Genomic DNA, 20965 nt, shown 5'->3' on the forward strand with positions numbered 1-20965 from the left:
AAAAAAAAAAAAAAAAAAAAAAAAAACAAAAAAAAACAAAGAAGGAATGCTACATTTATCCATCCATTTTCGTGATTCCTCAGGTGTCATCGATATCAATTTGACCGTAATCGATGTTCAATGGTTGTAGAGATGCCAACGAATCGTTGAGATTGAACATTTCCTAAAAAAAAAAAAAAAAAAAAAAAAAGAAAAATGTGCGAATCGAAATGTACATCATCAGATGTAAAAATAATTGCCTAATAGAGAAATACATGATTCGAAAAAAAAGAACTCACATAGTCGACGGAAATCGGAGTTGGATATATGCAGGGGATACATTCCATTCGTGTGACACCATTATTATCGGCAGTGCATTCACAGTTTTGACAAGGATTAGGATGCGCGGTCAAGGCTACTCTCTTGGAGAAAACGCTGGCGAATTTCTTAATCGAAGCTAATTTATCGAAGCGTAATTTATCACCGCTGAATATGGTTCCATTGATCTCCAAAGATAAAGGTGTACAGTAGCCGAGCGCGGTTTTTGGAAGTTTCACTTGCCTTCGTAAATCGGTGTCCCCGGTTAACGTTCTGGTATCCTTCTTCGTATACGATTTCGTCGCATCCAATCCGTAAAAGATCTTATTCAATCTCTCTTTTTCGAATTCAAAATCACCGTCCATCAATATGTGAAGGGTGATATCGTGTTCCAATAATACTTCGTGTACCACCGAATAGTCCAGCTGGAAGTGGAAAAAAAAAAAAAAAATTCCTCAACGATAAGAGAAAAGAGGGGAGGTTAAACTAACAAATATGGTGGTCAAATTTCATACCATTTGATTTTCCGGCTCGCAATGCGAGCAAGGCATTAGAATGAAGGTCTTCGATACACCGGCACGGAACACGAGTTTCGAAGCGAAAGCGATTGCCGCAAAAATATCGCGATTCCCATTGCCAACGGGCACGTGATCGAAAAAGTCGGTAAATCGGGCCACGTTCTTGGTAAATATTTGCCCGTCGAAAACTACACTCCTCGGACGATCGAAGACACCGTCCGCACCGAAGGTGACCAAAGACCAACGATTATCCGTCAAACCTTGATCCTTCAACTCTTTGTTCAACTGCGCGACCAAATGATCGATACTACGATTCCCCTTCACGCCCCGATTACACTCTTTGCCCTCAACGATGAACACCACGTCGGTCGAGCTGGGTACCCGATCACCTTCCAATTTCACGAATTGCCCCTCTGCCACTTGATTACCGTCCACCATGCTGCAATTGCTGCACACATCCGGTATTCTGAGATACGTGTCGTGGAACATGCAAATCTGCATGTAAGATAACGCCACGGTACAAGCTTCCGATATACCTTTGCTCGTGACGCACATTTTTGAGTATTCCTTCGGTTTGATCACGTCGAAGCAGCTGACGAACTCCGAACTTTTGTTCGCGAACAAAGTATCGCAAAACTCCAAGATCGTCGAGTCGTCTCCCGATTTGATTTCAGTTTTCGTCTTTCCGGCGGGACAATCTTCCCGATCGATCGACCAACTTTCGCCGAATGCCGTCACGTTCTTCGTCACGACTCCATCAGACGCTGTCATGTCATCCATCGGTTCGTAATTCATCGTTCCAAGAATACCAGCGGTTTTTCCGTGATACCAACCGGACAACTCTAGCGTGCACAAATCGAATTTTAAATTGCACTCGAGTCGAAATTGATTTTGCCTACGTTCCACGGTAACCACGTTTTCAGCCTGATAAACGTACGTAGTCCCATTTTCCAGTTGGATCGGAAGCACGAGATTCTTCGCTTCACCGGGCGATTTTTCCGAGTTTGCAAGTTTGATGCTCTGCAAAAATACAACGTTAATTGTAATAAACGAGAAGGAGAAGAATTGGAATTGGAATTCGTCGAATTTACGTCACAACGTGGGATTAAAATAGTTTTATATATATATATATATTAATCGAACTATATGTACTAACGTCGTTGAAAAAATCTATTTCGAGAGCGTCTTTCCCAAGCAAGACAACGATCTTGCGCGTGATTCGATCGGATCGTTGCTGATACTCGACAAGAATGGCAAAGGTATTTCGCACGAAATCACGAGCCAACAAGTATGTGCAAGAACCGACGAAGTCCGTGTGACGGCCGTCGAAAGTGATGAAGTGTTGCAAGCCGATGATCATCGCTTGGGCTGAAACGAAATTGAAAATTGAAAATTGAAAATTGAAAATTGGTAAAAGGCAAGGGTGATCACCTTACCTCTGAACGGCGGTAGCCAGTTAAACGGATCCATGTACGGTTTGTACCGATAGAGACTCCAGAAGGACACATCGGAGAAAGTGAAGTACGATTTCGCGTCGGAAATAGCTCTGATCTCAGGAATCTCGTGAAACTCTGGTGTTTGATTGAACGCATGCCACGACATGGGAAGTTTTTGTTCCAAACACATCAAACCCTGTCTAGGGTCGAAGATGAACTTTGTTTTCGCTTCCCTGTACCTGTTCTCGGCCTGCAGAGCTGTCTGGCTTACATCCATTAACTTCATGTGAATTAGTCGAATCGCGTTTTCGATTTTCACCTGTACCTCGAAATAAACGTAAACGTCGTACGCCCTTTCGTATATCTGTTGCATCTTTTCTAAACTGTACCGTATAGACGGCAATTTTTGCAATTCCTTCAATTCGGACACTATCTCGTCAACAACTCCCTTCAATTCTTTTCCAAAGGGGACGAAGGTGAAATATCTATCCTTTAAGAATCGTATCGTCAAAGCTGAATATTTTTGAACGTTGGTCACGATGTCGTTCACTTTGATGTCTCTATAAAACTTGTCGATGTCTTGAGTGAGATTACTGAAACGGTCGAAATAGGGGGAGGCGATGAGATCGTTCCTTCGATCGTAAAGAAAATCGACAACTTCTTTGCTCGCCTTCCAGACGACTGTCTCCAGATAGTGAATAAATCTGATGAAAAGCGGTTCCACGAGCAGTAAGAAATGATTCCATTGTTGAGAGATCGACTGAGACATCCGCTCCCATAGATTCCCTATGTATTTGATGAACGACACGTGAAGATCCTTCACGAACTTGTCGTACCTTTCGAGCATCTTGTCGATTATTGTGGCCAATTCTGATATCATGTCGCCTCTTAGAATAGCGGTGACGAACTCGGGAATTTTGTTGAACGTGTTTTTGATCGTTTCTATCACCCAGAGCAACGAGTTCCTAATAGCTTGCCCGGATTCGCCCATTATCTCCCATATTTCGTTCAAAATGCTTGGCAAGGATTCTATGTGACTTCGTAACGACAACTCGTCGATCACGTATATTCCGAAATGTACGATATCCTTGATGTAAAAGTCATTCGCGTTGTAGGAGTCGTTCAAATAAATCTTCAACTCTTCCAAATCCGTGCGAAGCTCGTTCAGATTGCTGCGATACACACAGAAACGTTATCATCGCTCGATATAAATCAATTGGATTTAATATTTCAATAAATAACAAATTAATAGTAAAATAGTTAAAATTATACTCACTTCCAATCTTGGAGAAATTCTTGAAGATCTTGTTGAGCGTCGTCCCACACGTCGGAAACTATACTCGCTGTTTCGCTTTTTACATATTGCTTCCAGTAATAGATATCGTTGTTTATACCGTCGTAAGCGTCTATGACCGTTCCTTTCACGAGAGCCTGCAACGAAAAAAAAAAAAACTTGGAATCTTTTCAACCTTTTTATCGAAGTGAAGAAAAAGGGAAAGAGGAAAGAAAAAAAAGGAAGATCACGAACAACGATATCGGTCTTGAGCTCGGGTCTCCAGCGCAGCGTGGACGTTACGAGTCGGGAATGATTGAGTTTCAAGTAAAAAGAGACATCGGATACGGTTAAGTCATCCTCGTACGTTCTCCAAATGTTGAACACAGCGTTCCGAGCATCGGGAATTCTGCCGTACATTCGTAAACTTTCCACGGCATCTGTCGATTTTTATGAGTGAATTAATGAACGATAATTAATATGGACAACAATTAACCCTTTGCACTCCAGGCCTGTTTCGCTCCAGATTCGGATCCGCGCGTTCGGTGGAATTTCTTACAGCTAATTTATAATGATTTCACGCGCAAATTAACGCACAAAACTTTTATATTTTAATATTTTATGTGTCTTATATAAAGAAACTAAATTTATCGAATATTAAAAATCTATATTGTTGTTTTGTAGGATTGTTTTATGAAGCAATTATCAAGACGCATCCTCGGTTTGTCGGGGCAAGTATTTTTCTTTCTAACTTTTTTATCGCATAATTATTTCGCGCACTATTTCATTAATAAATTCATCAGTAAAAAATAGTTTTAAAAAATCTAATGGTTCATTAATATTCGAAGATATTTTCTATAAATTTTTCACGAATTGTATTCTTCGCGATATATTTTCCGATTCTATGCGTGTTATCCATTTGGAATTTTCTGTATCTTCCGCGATATCTTCACTTGATTGGTTTCACTATCTATTATTCTTATTTTTCGCTTCTTATACCTCTTATTTCATCTCCATGTTCATCATTACTCTCTTTATCGTTAATTTCTTTACGAATAAAAGTAATTTTGTCATTCAATAACGAAAAATCAAACTAATCTTCGCTTCAATTAATTTCATTACCGTATTCCATGCTTACAATTCTCAAAAACTTTGAAAATAATATTTCTATTTCTATTGAACGACGAAAGATGTCGTTCGACTCGCGATCACGGTCTAACTTGAGATAAAAAATCTACCCATTTAACAATACATTATTCTACACCTCACAAGATTATACGTAAAGAGGTTAGGAACTTATTTATGAAGCGATATTCTAAAAAAATCTTAAATCGCATAAATAAATATTGTCGCCGTTCAAATTGCCGCATCGATCCAAGTAGTGCCGTTGAGAGTCACCGTTGGAGCGCAAAGAGTTAATATTATCGAAAGACCAATTATCGATATACTGACCTGGAGTATAGTTGACCATCATCCATGTTAATTTTTCACCCGGATCGAGGAAAATGGCGCCGGTGGCGTTCAAATTTGGCGTATTCGCGACACTTCCGTTAACGACGTATCGACCATCGAACGAATAATACCGAATATTCAAGTATTTGACAGCTTCGTTATGCTCTCGTTGGAAAACCAATTCGTCGCGAACTAAATCGAGCCTCGCGTTTAATTTTCCGGTATCTCCGGTTAAAAAGTTACGTTTGTAATTTCCATCGTTCTGGATCACGAATAACGTGTTGTTAGATTTGAATACGAATCCATGCACGTTCAAATCGAATCTCGTGCTTGGATGCTTACCCCTTATCCGATAGGAGTATCTGTTGAAAATCGGTAAATCACTCTCGTTTTTCAACGTCGCGGACAGCACGAACAATTTGCTCGGGTCGGTGGAGTAATCGGCCGTGAGGGTAAAATTGATCGAATCTTTGGAATTAATTTTCGCTAGCTCGCCTGTCAAAGAGGCCTGCCTCGAAAAGCTGGGATGCCTCAAAGCGAAACTGGCTCGCTGATGCACGTCGTTCTTATCGGCCGATGACAGTTTCCTCCAGTTGAACAACGCACCGACGGTTTTAGGCCTTTCCGTTTCTTTGTCCCAGTCGAGTTTCAACTCGGACTCGAGTTTCTCGCTGTTGATCCAATAAAAACCATCGAGACTGAAATTTCTTCGGGGATAAGAGACGTTTAAAACGAGAAATTGATTCTCCACGTCCTCGGTCGTTTTGTTCAAAATGTTTATGGAATAGGATATCCAAACGTCAGGGGCAAGACTGAACCAGCTGGTTTGCTCGAATTCACCCGGTAAAACTTGATACTCGGTCTTCAATTGCACGGTCTTGTTCGAGTGTATCGCCTTCAAACGGATATCTTGGCCGGTGTGAGTCGTTCTGATCCACGATTCGCCCACCACGTTGAACGCCGTTTCGTTATCCAATCGGTACAAGTTGACGTGTTTGAATTCCACGGTCGGATAATTCGTACCTTCGTTCCCTGCGCTGTACTCGTACTTATTTATATAAACGATGCCTATCGGTTTGTACGAGTTCTCGATCATGATTTGCGTATGATCTTTCTCGAAACCGGCCCTCGACACGCTCGTCGAATTGTATCGACCGTGAAGAACGTTATTCCCGTTGTACGTTAATTTGGAATAACCGGTGGTCGTTTGCGGCCGTTTCTTGTAACCGTACGTCAAATGACCGACATGGCGCGTGTTCAAAGGAATTTCCGCGTGCAATATTCCTTCGAGATCCGAATTCAATTTTTCGCTCCGATAATTGTAATCGGAGTCGAGGATCGCGACGTTTTGCGGCCAATACACTTTCGCGTATCTTCTGTTTCGTTGCCTGCAACACGCATATTAATATATCGTTTACGATCGAAACGAATAAACGTAAAAAGATTCTCACTTACAGAGTGGTGAACACGATGAATTGACAGCCTAACTGCGAAACGTTGACCAGAGGTAAGATGGAATCGATGGTCCCGTTCACGTTCATCAAACTTTCGTACGATACGTTTGCCGAGGCGATACGCGTGCTCGCTGGATAATACAGTTTGGCATTTATCGCCCGTTTGTCGCTCGACTGGTCCATAGCGTTATAATCGAACAAGAAAACTAATGTTTCTTGTTGTTGGAATTTCGGAGTGTACAGCGAATATTTCAGTTCGATCTCTTTATTGTCGAAGCTTAAATTGAACACGTTATTCACGGATTGAACGGGTAATATTCCCCAGGAGGCTCGAATATGTCCGTTGATGTCTCCCGTATTCATGTGTATCTGCACAGACATATCGTTATTACCATTTGATTATCACACCCGATCTACCGTACCGACCAAATATGAAAAGGATAAAATTTAAATCGTGAAAATGCGTTTGATCACACACACATACGCACACACATACGCACATACTAGAACGTACCGAGCCATCAGAAGCGTAGTTGACTTTGGCGCGCAAAGCGTTGTAGCCGATCACGTAAGACGCATCTTTGACACCTTGGTTGCCGTGATAGCTAACGAGAAGACGATGATCGTCGTTGTTGGGAGGTGGTAATCTAACGGTGAACACTCCGTCGATATTCTCGTGATTACGGAACCCGATCGTCGCGTTTGCCGCGAATTTCCATTTCTCGCGATCGACGTCCAAATCAAAACCAACGTCCACGTTCCTGAACGCGTGACGAGGATTCTTGAAAAATAATCGGGTGTCGACGATTTTGTCCTCTGCCTTTCTCGATCCTTGATGTCCGATCAATACTCTTCCTAATAAATCCTCTATGTATAACAATTTCCATTGAACGGTTACGTATCGACATTGCTCGTTCAACCAATTAATTATCCGAACGTCACCGCTATTGTTCGACGTTAACACGCTTCCCTCCAAACTCACGTTTCGAATCTCGGCCAATGGTGTTTCAGCGTTAACGTACAACGTCGTGTTACCGTTCTTCTCGATCTTCGTAAAAGCGATTAACCCAATTCGATTTTTCTCGCCTGACGATTTAAGAAAATTCGCATCGACTCTTACGTCCCAATTCAAAGAATCGATCAATTTTGCATCGATCGATCCGTTTATCACATAACCTATCAAATCAACTTTCAGTCCGTGCTCTTCTCTTTTCATTTCCACGCGTAACACGTTTTTGTTATTGATTTCACCTTCCTTTGGCCACACTGTCACATTAAAAGCGCGCAAACAACCATTTTCCGTCGATTCAAAGGTACCAGAAACACTACGCGTTTCCATTGTTACGCGATTACGCAATTGGCCATTAAACGCGCGCACTTTTGAATCGTTTGAAACCATTTTCGCGGTTTCGCCGTGAAACTCGAAATGTGGCTTATTGCTCGAGACAGGAGTGTACATCTCAACTTTCACAGTACCATCTTTGCTATAATTTCCCGATAATTTGTATTGGTGATGGAGCAAATGTTTCGCTAAAATGTTCAAATTCGCGGTACCGTTGCTCGCGATCGTGTTCGAATAAGAAAGCTGGATCTCGATGTTTTTCAATAACTCTATCCAAGATTTGAAAGCCACAAGAGCTTTGATATGATCTTCCGTCGCGTACCAGTTCGATTGGAAGAAAAAGGAGATAGGTTCGGCTACTTCACAAGTCACTTTCGCGTATTTCTCTTTCACGGTAAATTCGCGTTTAGCGGTCACAGTGGATTTCGGTAACTTGAGCAATGGTGTATCGATTTCGATAACGAGAGTCGTATCCGTTAAAGTTTCTTCCGATTCGAGAGTTCCGAACAAATCGATCGTGCTATTCGGCGCGCGAATATCGAGTTTTGCCTTGTAAATGTTCTCATCGATGTCCAGACTGGTACTCGTGCGAATGAATTTTATAGATTCCAGAGGAGTTTTCAAATTCAATTGTAACGCGTGCATGTGAGAGTCGTCCGATTCGTTCTCACGATACGCGTAAATCACGAACAATCCGGTCTCGTACCAAGTCGTATTTTGCCGCACATTTACGATCACTTCCATTTTATAATCGTTCGTTTCTAGATCAACGATGAACGAATTTACGCAAACGATCTCGTTAACGAACTTGAACGGAACGATCACGTTCAATTCGTTTTTAATATTGAAGAGATCCTCCATCCAGAATGTATCGTCCAATAGAATCTTTTTATCGAAGTATCGCAAAGATCCGGCAACCTTGTAAGTCGATCCTTCTTTATCGATATCCAGTTCTCCTTCGATAGGTTCGACGATCGCGAGACAAACATCGATTTCCGCGTGCCAATGAAGGTTAGCTTCTTCTTCTTCCTCTTCCATGATTTCTTCTAACTCCTCCTCTTCGATCGTATCTTTTTTTCCTTCAGTCATCTCCCTGTTATTGCCACGTTCCTGCGAGTAATCCTGCGTTTCTCTCGATTCTCCAATTTTCGTGCGATTGTTCTCCGCGATAATCGGAGATTTAATCGATATAGTGACTGGTGCAGGTTTTGGACCAGCTTTGGCTCTCGCACCGAATTTCGTCTCGCCCAATTTTTTATCGGACAATCTTAAAGAGAATTCCGTATCGATGTCAAAATAATTATCTTGAGTGTTTATCGCGATCAATTTGGCAACGATTCCGCTCTCCTCGAAACCATCGAGTGGCGTAAATAATACGTATCTGTAATGAAAATCAGTGATATTGTGATAATGCCAAATTCCTTGAAACCCACCGACCATGCGGTTATACCCGACACGAAAATCAGCCTCTCGCTCGTTCAACTTGGCGATCATGAGTAACCTGCGAATCATTTCCAACGGAGTTGCGAGCAATAGTTTAACATTAAAATCGTGATTCGGCGTGAAGAATTGACAGAGTGCTTCGAAACCGATATCGCCGACAGGTGTCACTATCTCCGCGACCACGTGTTTATTCTTCTCCGAGAGGCCGAATCTTCCACGCACGAGAGAGAACTTTTCCAAAGGAGTGGTGACGTTGAATTCCACCATGGATTCCTTCAAAAGATGCAAATCGCCGACCAATCTTCCGCTATAAATTTTCTTGTCCAGATTCAAATTAGCCGCCCCTAAGAACTTCCAATCCTGCAACACTTGCAATTGGCATTTCATGTCGGTCATCTTGTAACGAGTTATCGGCGATTCGAAATGCAAATTGCCGGTCAAGTTGAAAACATTCTCCGATTCTTTGTCCAAATACCAAATACTCCAAGCGTTGATAACTTTATCCAGATGATATTTCACCAATAAACGAGTGTCGGCGATTTCCGAATTGACTATTTTGTGGGTTATGTTGACGATAGTGGACGGAATAAATTGTACCGAACTGTTTAACCCATAATTGATTCTCCACTCTCTAACATCGTCGTGTTTTTCCGCACTTCCATCCAACTCCGCGATCAAACGTTGCGAATCCTTCCAATACGCGCTGCTACTCACTTTTATCCGATTCTGTTCCTTCGTATACCTGCAAAACGATACGAATCGATCAACTTATATACATGTCTTATACACATGTATCAGAATTAAACATTAAAACCGTTTGGACCCGTTGAAAAAGTAACTTTATTTCAACTAATTATTTATTAAAATGCTTAAATAACGATTTATTCCTTATTATTACAATCGATCCGCTTCTTATATAATCTCGTTTGCCATTACAATTATTTGCAATTATTATTACTGTTATTAATAAAATAAAAGATAAATCATCGAAGTGGCTATTAAATTTTACGCCCATCACTGACATACGTAATAATGACGTAATACATAATTCATCATAGGGAAAATACACAGAAATTAATGGAATAAAATTTCCAGTTACTTGCCTAGCGTTTAAAGCAGTTTTTTTCCAATTTTCAAACGGTGTGACCAATCGTGTCTCCAAACTGGTAAAGCTGATCATCTCGTTCACCTTGTATTCCGTCGCGATAAATAATTTGATCGTTTGTTCCGGATTCCAATCGAGGGAGGCGTCTACGACGTAATCGTAATAACCGCGCGCCGTTACCTGACACGAGCAAACAACGAAGCGGCCCGGATACGTGAGGGTGGCTATACCGCTGACGTTTCTCTCGATTAATTGTTCCTCCAAGTTGGAGGGATTATTAACCGCTAGCAATTGAATCGTTTGCCAATTTAAGGAGGAGAACAGGGCGAGCTTCAACGCGGGGTCACGATTCGCGTCCCATTTCACTTCCGCTCCGAATCCTTTCTCGTTTCTCTCGTTGATACCTGTCAACGCGAGATGGACGTCTCGCCACTTGTCCAAGTGTATCTCCATTCGAATCTCTCGCTCGGTGTTCACGTCTGTCGTCACCGAGTACACGCTCCCCTTGTACCTTCCCTCCACGTACGATATCAAGTTTGTCGGCGACGCCACCGTGTGATTTAAGACGAACGCGTACTTATCCCGATCCACCTGCTCCACCCGCAAATCGACCCTGATGTCGCTGTAATTTCGATACAATTTGCAATGGACGAGAATGTCGTTGATGAAACTAGGGGATTTCAAGACGAGTTTTAAACTGTGGCTAACCACGGTTGCCACCGATCTATCCGAATATGTGCCCCGCGCCGTCACGTTGTGCCCGTTGAACCAAGTTCCCGAAAGATCAAGCTCGTACATTCGCTTCGATCTCTCCGTGATTCGTACGTCGACCAGCATCGAATTGAAGTTTGGGATCGTCAAGTTCGCGTGGCCCTCCACAGCGAACGTTAGGCCACGTGGCATCAACAAGTTCACCGTTAAACTGATCTCTTTTCCTAAAAAAAAAAAAAAAAAAAATATTGAACAGGGAGAAATTATGAATGTGAATCGAGCAGAGATGGATCGAGAAGGATGGTTGGAACCGACCTGGTGCGTATCCTATCAAGAAGCTCGTTTTCGACTCTGGCCCCATAGCGTAGTGATTAACTTTCACTTTGACGTCCAATTTTTGAATAGGTTTCGTTATGGCGATTAACGCGCTCACTTTCGTGTCTTGGTTTTGAAAATACGTCTTCGAATAAAAAATGATCAATTGGGCGGTAAGTTTGTGACGATCGTCCATAAGATAAGGACTCGAATTTACTTCCGCGTGCAACTCGAGGTGGCCGAGCGCTTGCTGGTACCAGGCGATTATCACTGTATTTAATTGTGGATACGCGGTGGAATGTAACTTTAGATCGATCGTTTTATGCGTCAAAGTTTTCGAGGAGCGATTCGAGGACGATAGCTCGAGGCGAACGGTTTCCTTCTTAGCCATTGTTTGCAACTGATATTCCAAGTTGAAGACGCTGGTCAAGCTTATGTTTCTGCGAGCGATGTAACCTACCAGCTTGCTCCACACCTTTTTCGTTTGAAACGTCAGATCCACGTTGCATTGGGAAACGTTATTTTTCGAAGCATTTCGAATCGTACCTTCAACAAACAATATCATTGAAAATTGTTTTCTCGACTTTTCGAAATTGATCGAATCGAGAAAAAGAGGAAAAATATATAGAGATGAACCTTGGAGAGCGGCGATCAGTTCATTGTTCACTATCAGATGCATTTGAGGGGCAAACGTGTATCCGTAGTGAAATCTTTTAATCGCGTAACCCAAACTCGCGTCCAGATGCTTGGTACCATTTATATCAAAACCAATATCCACAACCGTCTCGTTTTCCGTGCTCTTGTAAGTACCTAAAAACAAAAATTATATTATAAATAATTCGTATCGAGTATCTAATCGGATGGAAACGAATAATTTTCGTTATTCTCTTCGTTATTGCGAAGAAGCATAATTACCTTCCGCCACCAGAGAATTTCCAGCGGATCGCAATAAAACGGTAACATTGTGAGTTTTTGCATCGAAGGAAATCATCGCGCTTAATTCCCTGTTCACTTGCGATCCAGACGTATCGTATGCGATTTTAAAAGTATTTTCATCCTAGGATGGAAACGAGGGAGAAATGTTAAAGCTTTGTTCGAATAGAAGAAAAAAAAAAAAGGAGAGGAGGATACCTTGTTCTTCTCCCACGTATACTTGAAGAAATAATTTTTGGCAGTCGGGTCAGCTTTGATCAAGGCAATCTTGAAAAGTGTGGGGCCGTTCAAAATAAAGTAAGGCGCGTTAGGATTTTTGGTTACGTTCGATAATTGATAATCGAGGCACAGCTTCAATCCTACTAATCTGTCAAGAGCGGCCCAAGTGCAACTCGTGTTGGCGATCACGTTTTTTGGCAGGGACATGGGTCGCGTCAAACTTCGATCGTTGCTGTGCTGGCCAGCGATTAGTACTCCGAGCGGTTTTTCCTCGTGTTCGGCCCCGTTACCTCTCGTCAAAAGAATATCGGTGGCGATCGAGAACATTTCCGTCCTTTTATTCGGTAGGCCTAAACTGAGTTTGATCGAGCGTACTCCCTTTACCTCTAGGTGGATTTGAACCGCACCCGAGGAGTACAAGTTTGTCCGCAATTTAGTTCCGGCCGTTTTGTAAAAAGCGTCCACGGTCATGCTACCGGTCGTGTCAACGTTTATGCTGCACACATATAGAGGAAAAAAGTAATCAAACACGTAAACATGATCGGTCGATAAGTATTATGCACGTGTTAGATATTCGTAAATATTCGTAATCATACCTAGGTGCCACATTGCTGATAAATTCGATTTCCGCCTTGGAGATCGCTCTGGTATCCAATAATCCTGACATCTTGAAATTGCACGCCGCAGAGCCAGCAAGATCCAAACGTACCGGTAGCCCCGTCGTCATTGGAACCACGTAAGTGAAATCCAAGAACATTATTTCGTGGTGAATTTCTTTCCCAGAAATGATTTGTTTAAACTTCTCCCATGGATTCAAGTGTATCAAAGCTTCTCTAATTTCACGATCGCCGTTCAACGTCGAATATTTCAAATCATTCCCGAACACCTGCACGAAAGCGAAAAATTATCGTACGACGGATATGACGCCTCGTCGAACGATCGTCAAATGTTTCTTTTTCTCACCTTGTAAGTAAGACTGATTCTTGGCTGGTTGAAATTATTGTCGATAACGTTCGGTATCCGTTTCACACGTTTCCAATAATCCTCTTCCTGTTCAGGGGCTGCTCTGAAGCTTCGGAATAATTGAAGAAAGAAACTCGATACTTTCTCGTTACTGTACGGTCCATCGGGGCCGAAAAATTTCTCCGCGTAATATTCAAGTCCTTCGAGTCTAGTCGTCACTTCAACAACGTTTACAGATTCGCCAAACAGATCGAAAGTCAGGTTAAACGTAACTGATCTAGGTATGTAGGATTTAGGAGAGAAGATAAGATTCCCTTGGTAATTGGCGCCGAAATTGTACTCTTCGGAAAAGAAGGAACCATCGTAATTTCGCGAAAACTTTCTTCTGTCATTGTTGAACTTGTCGTCGAGATCCCGATCCGTCAACAGACTTTGAATTTCCACTTTGGTCGGCGAAGCGGAATTGTAAATATTGGTTAAATGACTCCAAACGAATGTACCGACTGTGGGCAAAGAGATTCGAGAATCGTATAATGTAACGTGAATTTTTTAACATCGATTTCGATAAGGAAAAAAAAAAATTAGGAAAGAAAAATACCTTGATTAATCTCCTCCAACTTCAAAGTGTGTTTGATCGTTTTCACGACGTTATAATCGGGACAACGCATCACTTGCAAGTAAGATGCAATGCGTAATTCAGTATCCAAAGTAAAATTTCGATAGTAATTCAGAAAGTAAAGGTCTCGCGTTCTCTCGCAAGATGGCATTCTACGATGGGCATCGATACTCGCTACGCGAACCTCCATCGGCAGAAATCCTCCCACATCGTCTATACACTCTTTCAATAATTTTGACAATCTCTCCGTCTCCAAACCCATATTTCCAATCGCTTTCAACGCCTCTAATGTCTATAAAATCAAAAGTAAAAAGAAGAAAAAACAATCGAAACGTTTCTCGAGCTTTACTTACTCTCGAAACGTACCTCCTTGATCGTAGAAAACGAATGCTTTCGAGGTGCACAACCCTTCTCGAGTTTTTGCTCCAAATGCGAGAGAAATCGCGTCACTTGTTCGACGTTGACGCAACGTTGCACACCTTGGTTGGAGCAAAAAGCGTATATCGTAGCTGAATAACTCAATATGAATTGAGTTTCCGAAAATTGGCGAAGCTCGAGAAGAGGCGATAATATATTGATCGTGTTTCGATCCGGTTGCGGGATGAACGCGAACGCAATTATCCAATTATCGATCGTCGTTTGATCCACGTATCGTTTTATCATCAAATCTCTCATCACGTTCAGTGCAGCGTTGCTACCGATGAATGGCAACGCGTTCACGATGTGTTTCCTGAAAAGGAATATATAAGAAAAATCGAGAAAAATATGCAAGATGATGATTTCGTGAAAAATCGATAAAGGTGGCCGCTACTCACTTGCCGGTCTTGCAAATGCCATCGGCTCTGGCGAACAATTGCGACAAGGAGGGATAATCGAGAAATCGCGCCGATTGGATAAACGCTGTGAACATCTCGGAGAATCGTTGCTCCAACTCGTCCATGCTTATTCCCAATCTGCACATCGCCTTTAACAAATCCCTCGAACTTCTCAATTCGCCGTGCATAGTCCTCGGCGTTTTCGAATAATCGTACAACAAGCTGCTTCTTCTCCCGCGATTCGATCCTCGAGCGTATTTACTATTATTAATCTCCTCTCTCTCTTCCACCTCCTCGTCCTCCTCTCGCTCGGTCCCGTACTCGTCGCTCGCCTCGTATCCATCGTCGAAACCGTAATCGTCTCTCGATTCTTTGACCAATCGAAGCGTGGCCGCGGACTCGGTTCTCGCGCCCGTATCGCCGCTCGACAGCGGCAGCAATCTGTGCAACTCCTTGCACGCGATCTTCTCGTAGATCTTACGATCGATCGTTAACTCGCACTCGGCGTGAGACGCGAAAAGAGGATGACGAGGGGCGCGAGAACGAGGACTTTTGTAAGAATTGGAACGGATCACGGAGAAGTATTTCGACCCGTGGTCGCAATTCGACAAATCTTTCGTTTTCTTCACGATCAGACTGGTTCGTTTCGCTCCGTGGAAGCGGTAACTCGTCTCGCAGACACCGTTCACGTCCACCTCGTTGGCGCGGTGATCCACGTCGAATCTCTCCATGGTGTTTTGCAGCATCGATAGCACGCCCCTCTTCAAGTTTAACGCCCATATCGGTTCCCGTTTGTCGGGGCATAACTCGTCTATTTGACCGTCGTCAAAAGTGAATCTCAACGGGAAACGTTCCAGATTCACCTTGAAATCCGCGCCGGCCCGGTCCGGAAATTCCGGATTGTATTTTCGACGATCGTGGCTCAGGCTCGTGTTCTCGAATCTCAGGCTACCCTCGCAAGGGCCGTTGAAACGAATCAACAAATCCGCGTCCAGTCGTAACGTTGACTCGTTGCCGGGGAAATCGGACGATAAAGTTGGCAACGACGACGCGTTCGAATTGCCCAAATTCGTGCTCACATCCACCGAATATCTGTACCAATACGACACGTTTTCTTCGTATTTGAATTTTTTGCTCCCCGTCGCTGTAAATATATTTTTTTAAACGATCAGCTTTTCCTTATCCGAGATTCTTAGAGAATCTTTAGATAACGTATTGTTTACCTTTGCATCTCGTTCGGCCGCACAACGTTGATTCTTTGACAATTTCTGTGAATGAGATTTTGAGTCATCGAGTTAAACAAAGCCTTTTATGATTCTTACTTAGAAATATAATATATATATATATATGTGTGTGTGTGTGTGTGTGTATATATGGTATAGATACTTGTTGCACTTTAGCGAGATAACGAGAGCACCGATACGCATATATTCGTATACATTCTAAGATATAAATTCTTGGAAAGAAAAGTTGAATAACACGCGCCACAGATAACCGAATGATAAAAAAAAATAAAAATAAAAATAAAAAAATCGACCGATATTAACAAAGCGATAAATTATTCTATAAGTTCGATTTCGTTTGATCTCGTAAAAAATTAAAATTACCAGATTGTGCACCGAGAATGAAACAGATCGTCGGGAGAAGAAAAATGATGGCTTGGCCCCACGATCCTGGCTTCTGATTCCAAATCATATCGCTGGTTATGGCAGCCGGGATGAATCTATCTGATTATTCGTTCATCGATAAGCTCGTCCCCTTCATCCCCTTGAATCCGTGACGAAAAATCTTTTTTTCGTTGTAATTTTCAAACTGGAATGAGATCACGCGCGATTCAACACTAGAACACTTTTGACCGAAATAAAATCCGATGTTTGAATTCCTCGATCGAATATTTCGATCTCCTTTTTTCCCTTCTTTTTTCTTTTCTCTCCTGTCACTCTCTCACACGATCCCTTCAGTTTTTTAACTTGGATATCAAATGATTTTAAAAATTTGATAAAAAAATAATGAAATAAAGTTTGAAACGATTAAGATGAAAGATGAGATGGTATACCGTATCAAAGATATATAGATATATAGACTGTATCAAGGAATCACTGATCGAGCGGAAAGATCGAACTAAGGACGGAATTGGGGTGCAAAACAGGCCGCTGCGATACTCGTTTGGTGGGAAGCACAACGACACGATAGATCGGTTAAGTAAGTGCTTCCTGCCCCAATCGTTTTCGCTGACCGAATGGACAACGACATCGAACTAACTACGCTGCTACTCTTTTCAGAGGGGAGAGGATCAGTACCAAAGGTCTTCTTATTTTTCGTGTTTGTTAAAGGTTACAGGTCATAACTAGATAAGATAACCACGAAAACGATCCTTTCCGTCTATCTAAGATTTTTACATCATATTCTATACGAATATTGTTTACATTATGATCACTGTTCCTCGTAATTATACTTTTTTCTATTATTTTACTTTCTCGTTCAGAAAACATTATTTTACATTTTTTGTTCTTTTTTTTTTATTTTATTTTATTTTAGAATTTATTTTAGAATTATCGTATTGATATTGATTATTATCTGCCAAAATAAAAATTTTTAAAAGAGATCGAACAAAAGTCGAATATTTTCTGAATTATATTTCTTAGAATTACGATTTAAGAATAATAAAAACCATTGGCGACAATTTTCTGTACATTACAAAATAAACGCGAAAAATAATTGATCAATTACGAGTTGTTCAAGATCTATGAAAATAAAGTCAAAAAGATCAAAACTGCATCATTTATATAAATAAATTTTTCTATATATAATAAATTCTCTAATAAACATTAAATTTTTATAAATTGTGTACTATTTTTAAATTAAAAAATAATCGATGACATCGATTTATAAGAAATATCCACAATCCTATGAAATTAATCCAATGAATAGATAACAGTTAGACTTTGCTATTCATATACGTATTATACAATCATTCTATCGTTAAAATATTTTCTTGAAATCATTATCCATATTTGATTAATGATAAATCGTATATTTTAAATACGAAATTATTTAAATATTATTCCTAATTTATTTAAATTAGGAAATATATTTAAAAAGTTATGTAGAAACTAATATGAAAATAATGACAAGATTTTTTGAATCGCTTCGAAATTTAAATTAAAAGAAACAACGTAAATGCATGTTATGTTTCACGACTGATTTCACGATATGTCGAATTTTAACAAACCAATCATAGATTAGTTGCCGTATGTATTTTGAAAAGAATGTAATCATACTTGTGCAAACTCTTTGTATTGTATGGAATCGTTTCTCGCTGATTGGATGTTGGAAAATGCGACACGCTTCTAACAACGAATCAAAATGAAGTACTTTCTACGCAGTAAGATGAAAACGGTGGTGTGTACTAAACGTTTGAAGAACGTAGCGCGAGGGATGTGAAAAGTGTTTTTTCACAACCTGTGACTAACTGGCCTGTTTTTTTTTCTCATTACGTCTCGTTGGATGCGTCGGGCACTCAGCTGTGGTGCGGGTATGTGACGACGGAAGATGTTTTGATGGTAAAGATTCGTATACCGAATTTTCACCCGAAACACGAACTGTCATCCGTTCGAAGATCGAAACGGACTTCGTTACGTGTATCGGCGGAAAAACAAGCAATTTATGATGGGGACAGATCTCGAAATATCCCACGTCAAAGTTATCGTGATCGTTTAATCGTGACGTTGGGATTAAAGAACCAAAGTACGTTGTCCGAGAAACGCAAAGCTAGAACTGACGTTCTTTCAAAATGGGAAATTGTTTGAAACGCGCTGGAAGCGGTCAACAGGACAATACCACTTTGCTGAGTAACAATCCTGATCCTCCTACATTGACTAGCGGTTCTTTACAAGAAGGCCTTGGACCTCCGATACCTAACAATGTAATTTTCTTTCTTTAATTTGATCAATCGTAATTTTATTTCTTACTTCTTTCGTCTTTGTTATATTTATAATTTGTATTTCATCCTTTTTCTTTTATTTTACTTTTATATTTTTATGATGAAAACATTTTTTTTTTATAAAAATAATATGACGATATATATACATATGTAGATATCTGTGTATATATATATATATATATATATATATACATACACATATTAATCATAATAATTGATTTTTGTTATGAATTTTATCATATTTGACAATATCCAATTAAATTTCATTGTTCAAGAAGTTAACAATAAATTTTATTACTTTGCTAAAGTATTTTAATTTTTTGAACTTAGTTAAACTTATACTTGATTTCACAGGAGGCTGTAACCTTTTCTTATGCACCAGTTTTTACAAGGGAACTTCATCTTCAACAAATTGGCATTGGTGTTAATCTAGGACCAGGTAGTGAAGAAGAACAACAAGTTAGAATAGCAAAACGCATAGGACTTATTCAACATTTGCCTATGAGAGAATATGATGGGACTAAAAAAGGAGAATGCGTGATATGTATGATGGAGCTCCAGGTGGGAGAGGAAGTGCGTTATTTACCTTGTATGCATACTTATCATGCAGTATGTATCGATGATTGGTTGCTGCGTTCCTTGACTTGTCCATCATGCATGGAGCCTGTAGATGCAGCATTGATTAGTTCATATCATCCGACCACTTAACACCAAGGAGATGGAGAATGAAATAGCTAATCGGTAATCAAACTATATTATCGCGATGAAACAAAGAAATTGGAAAAGATTATTAATTTTATTATCATATATAATGGCTTCTAAATAGCAAAAGGGTATTTTCTTCTTGTTATGGCTAAATTTGCCATTGTATTCAAATATATCTGTTCGCATGCTAATAATAATATTGTATTATAAGAAATTAGAAATTTCTTCTATATAGACATCATTCCCTCTTACAGGGTAATATTCTGCACGTGGATCATAAAAAGAAGTAAAGTGTATTTACGATCAAAATGCAATCGCCATAGTTGTTAATTTTCTGCTAAATCTAAAGTAGCTTTCCTTTCATATGGCTGCAAAAGGTATCCTATTTTATGCTCAAGTAACTGGAGCAACCAAGAGATGTAAGATTTTGCTGAAAACACTTTAAGTTGAATAAAGAATAGCAGCTACTTGACTTTGGTGATTTGGTCAAGTAATTATAGACAATTATACGCATTGTGAATATCATGAATAATATTCATCACAAAATGTCACATTATGTACATTTTTAATTATAATTGCAACAATTTCACATTTTCAAATATTTGATATCTATTTTCGGAATATATCTTATGATATATAAAATTAATCATATTCTTTTTAAATGTATTATTTCTCATTTCAATGTAATTTGATTTCATCATTCTTTAAAAACATGGAAAACAAAAATATTAGAATTCGGAATTTTTTACATATAATCCGAATTATTTTACACAAAAACTGCTTATGATTATATATTTATATTATTATTTATCATTTATATATATATTTTATACATTACAATACATTCAAATTATTTAAAAGCTTCAGTTCATTGAAAAAATTTGTATATTTGTATAATTACGATTATAGCGAGCATTATATGTGCTATCGCATTAATATTTTTCATCATAAGCAGTGCAATTATCAAAGTTTTATTCAATGGAATTAAATATGTATTGTTTTTTAATGTTTTTTCATTTCTTTTCTTTGCTATTAGTAATGAATACATAACACAATAGATATCTACAAATAAGAAAAAAAAGTCATTCTTTATTTTTATAAAGATATTCATAAAAATATACATATTAGAATTTTTGTGAATGTTATCATTGAAATTCAAAATGCAATTTCAACTACAAATGAAAGAACGGAGTTCGCGTAATTGTTTAGTTGTTCAATTCAAGTTCGATATAATCGAAATTTTGAACAAAGAAATTGCACGATGAGTAAGTTATTCAACTTAGATTTTCACATGGACTTAAAACTCGTAAATAAAATTTTCATAATAATAATAAAAAATTATTATAATAATTATAATAATTATTATAATTTTCCAATACATAAAAATTCAACGATCGATTTCATATAAAGAATGTAAATGTATAT

At 39.6% G+C, this 20965-nt stretch overlaps 2 protein-coding genes across 3 annotated transcripts; one reads left to right on the forward strand and one right to left on the reverse strand.

Annotated features, from left to right (window-relative positions):
• Positions 1-2: 2 nt before the first annotated feature.
• Positions 3-17093, reverse strand: LOC122719932. The gene is made up of 22 exons (XM_043946211.1): positions 16500-17093; positions 16116-16160; positions 14893-16036; positions 14444-14807; positions 14060-14369; positions 13462-13964; positions 13095-13384; positions 12478-12994; positions 12262-12403; positions 11983-12156; positions 11347-11892; positions 10319-11255; positions 6945-9957; positions 6432-6799; positions 4977-6364; positions 3780-3964; positions 3528-3682; positions 2252-3423; positions 1972-2183; positions 813-1835; positions 279-722; positions 3-163 (listed from the first exon to the last, which is right to left on the reverse strand). Exons 1-22 carry the CDS (start codon positions 16585-16587, stop codon positions 80-82), a joined length of 13104 nt encoding a protein of 4367 aa, XP_043802146.1. The 5' UTR covers positions 16588-17093; the 3' UTR covers positions 3-79.
• Positions 17094-18312: 1219 nt separating this feature from the next.
• Positions 18313-20217, forward strand: LOC122717846 (RING finger protein 11). Of its 2 annotated transcripts, XM_043942302.1 has the most exons (3): positions 18313-18817; positions 19190-19576; positions 19795-20217. In XM_043942302.1, the coding sequence occupies exons 1-2, from the start codon at positions 18686-18688 to the stop codon at positions 19541-19543; spliced, it is 486 nt and encodes a 161-aa protein (XP_043798237.1). In that variant the 5' UTR covers positions 18313-18685; the 3' UTR covers positions 19544-19576; positions 19795-20217. The 2 variants fall into 2 exon arrangements, with proteins under 2 accessions (XP_043798237.1, XP_043798231.1); XM_043942296.1 differs by lacking the exon at positions 19795-20217 and having other exon boundaries at positions 19190-19754.
• Positions 20218-20965: the final 748 nt, after the last annotated feature.

This window comes from Apis laboriosa, unplaced genomic scaffold (genome assembly GCF_014066325.1).
Source record: "Apis laboriosa isolate Shangri-la unplaced genomic scaffold, ASM1406632v1 scaffold11_cov152, whole genome shotgun sequence".
NCBI classification, from domain to species: Eukaryota; Metazoa; Arthropoda; class Insecta; order Hymenoptera; family Apidae; genus Apis; species Apis laboriosa.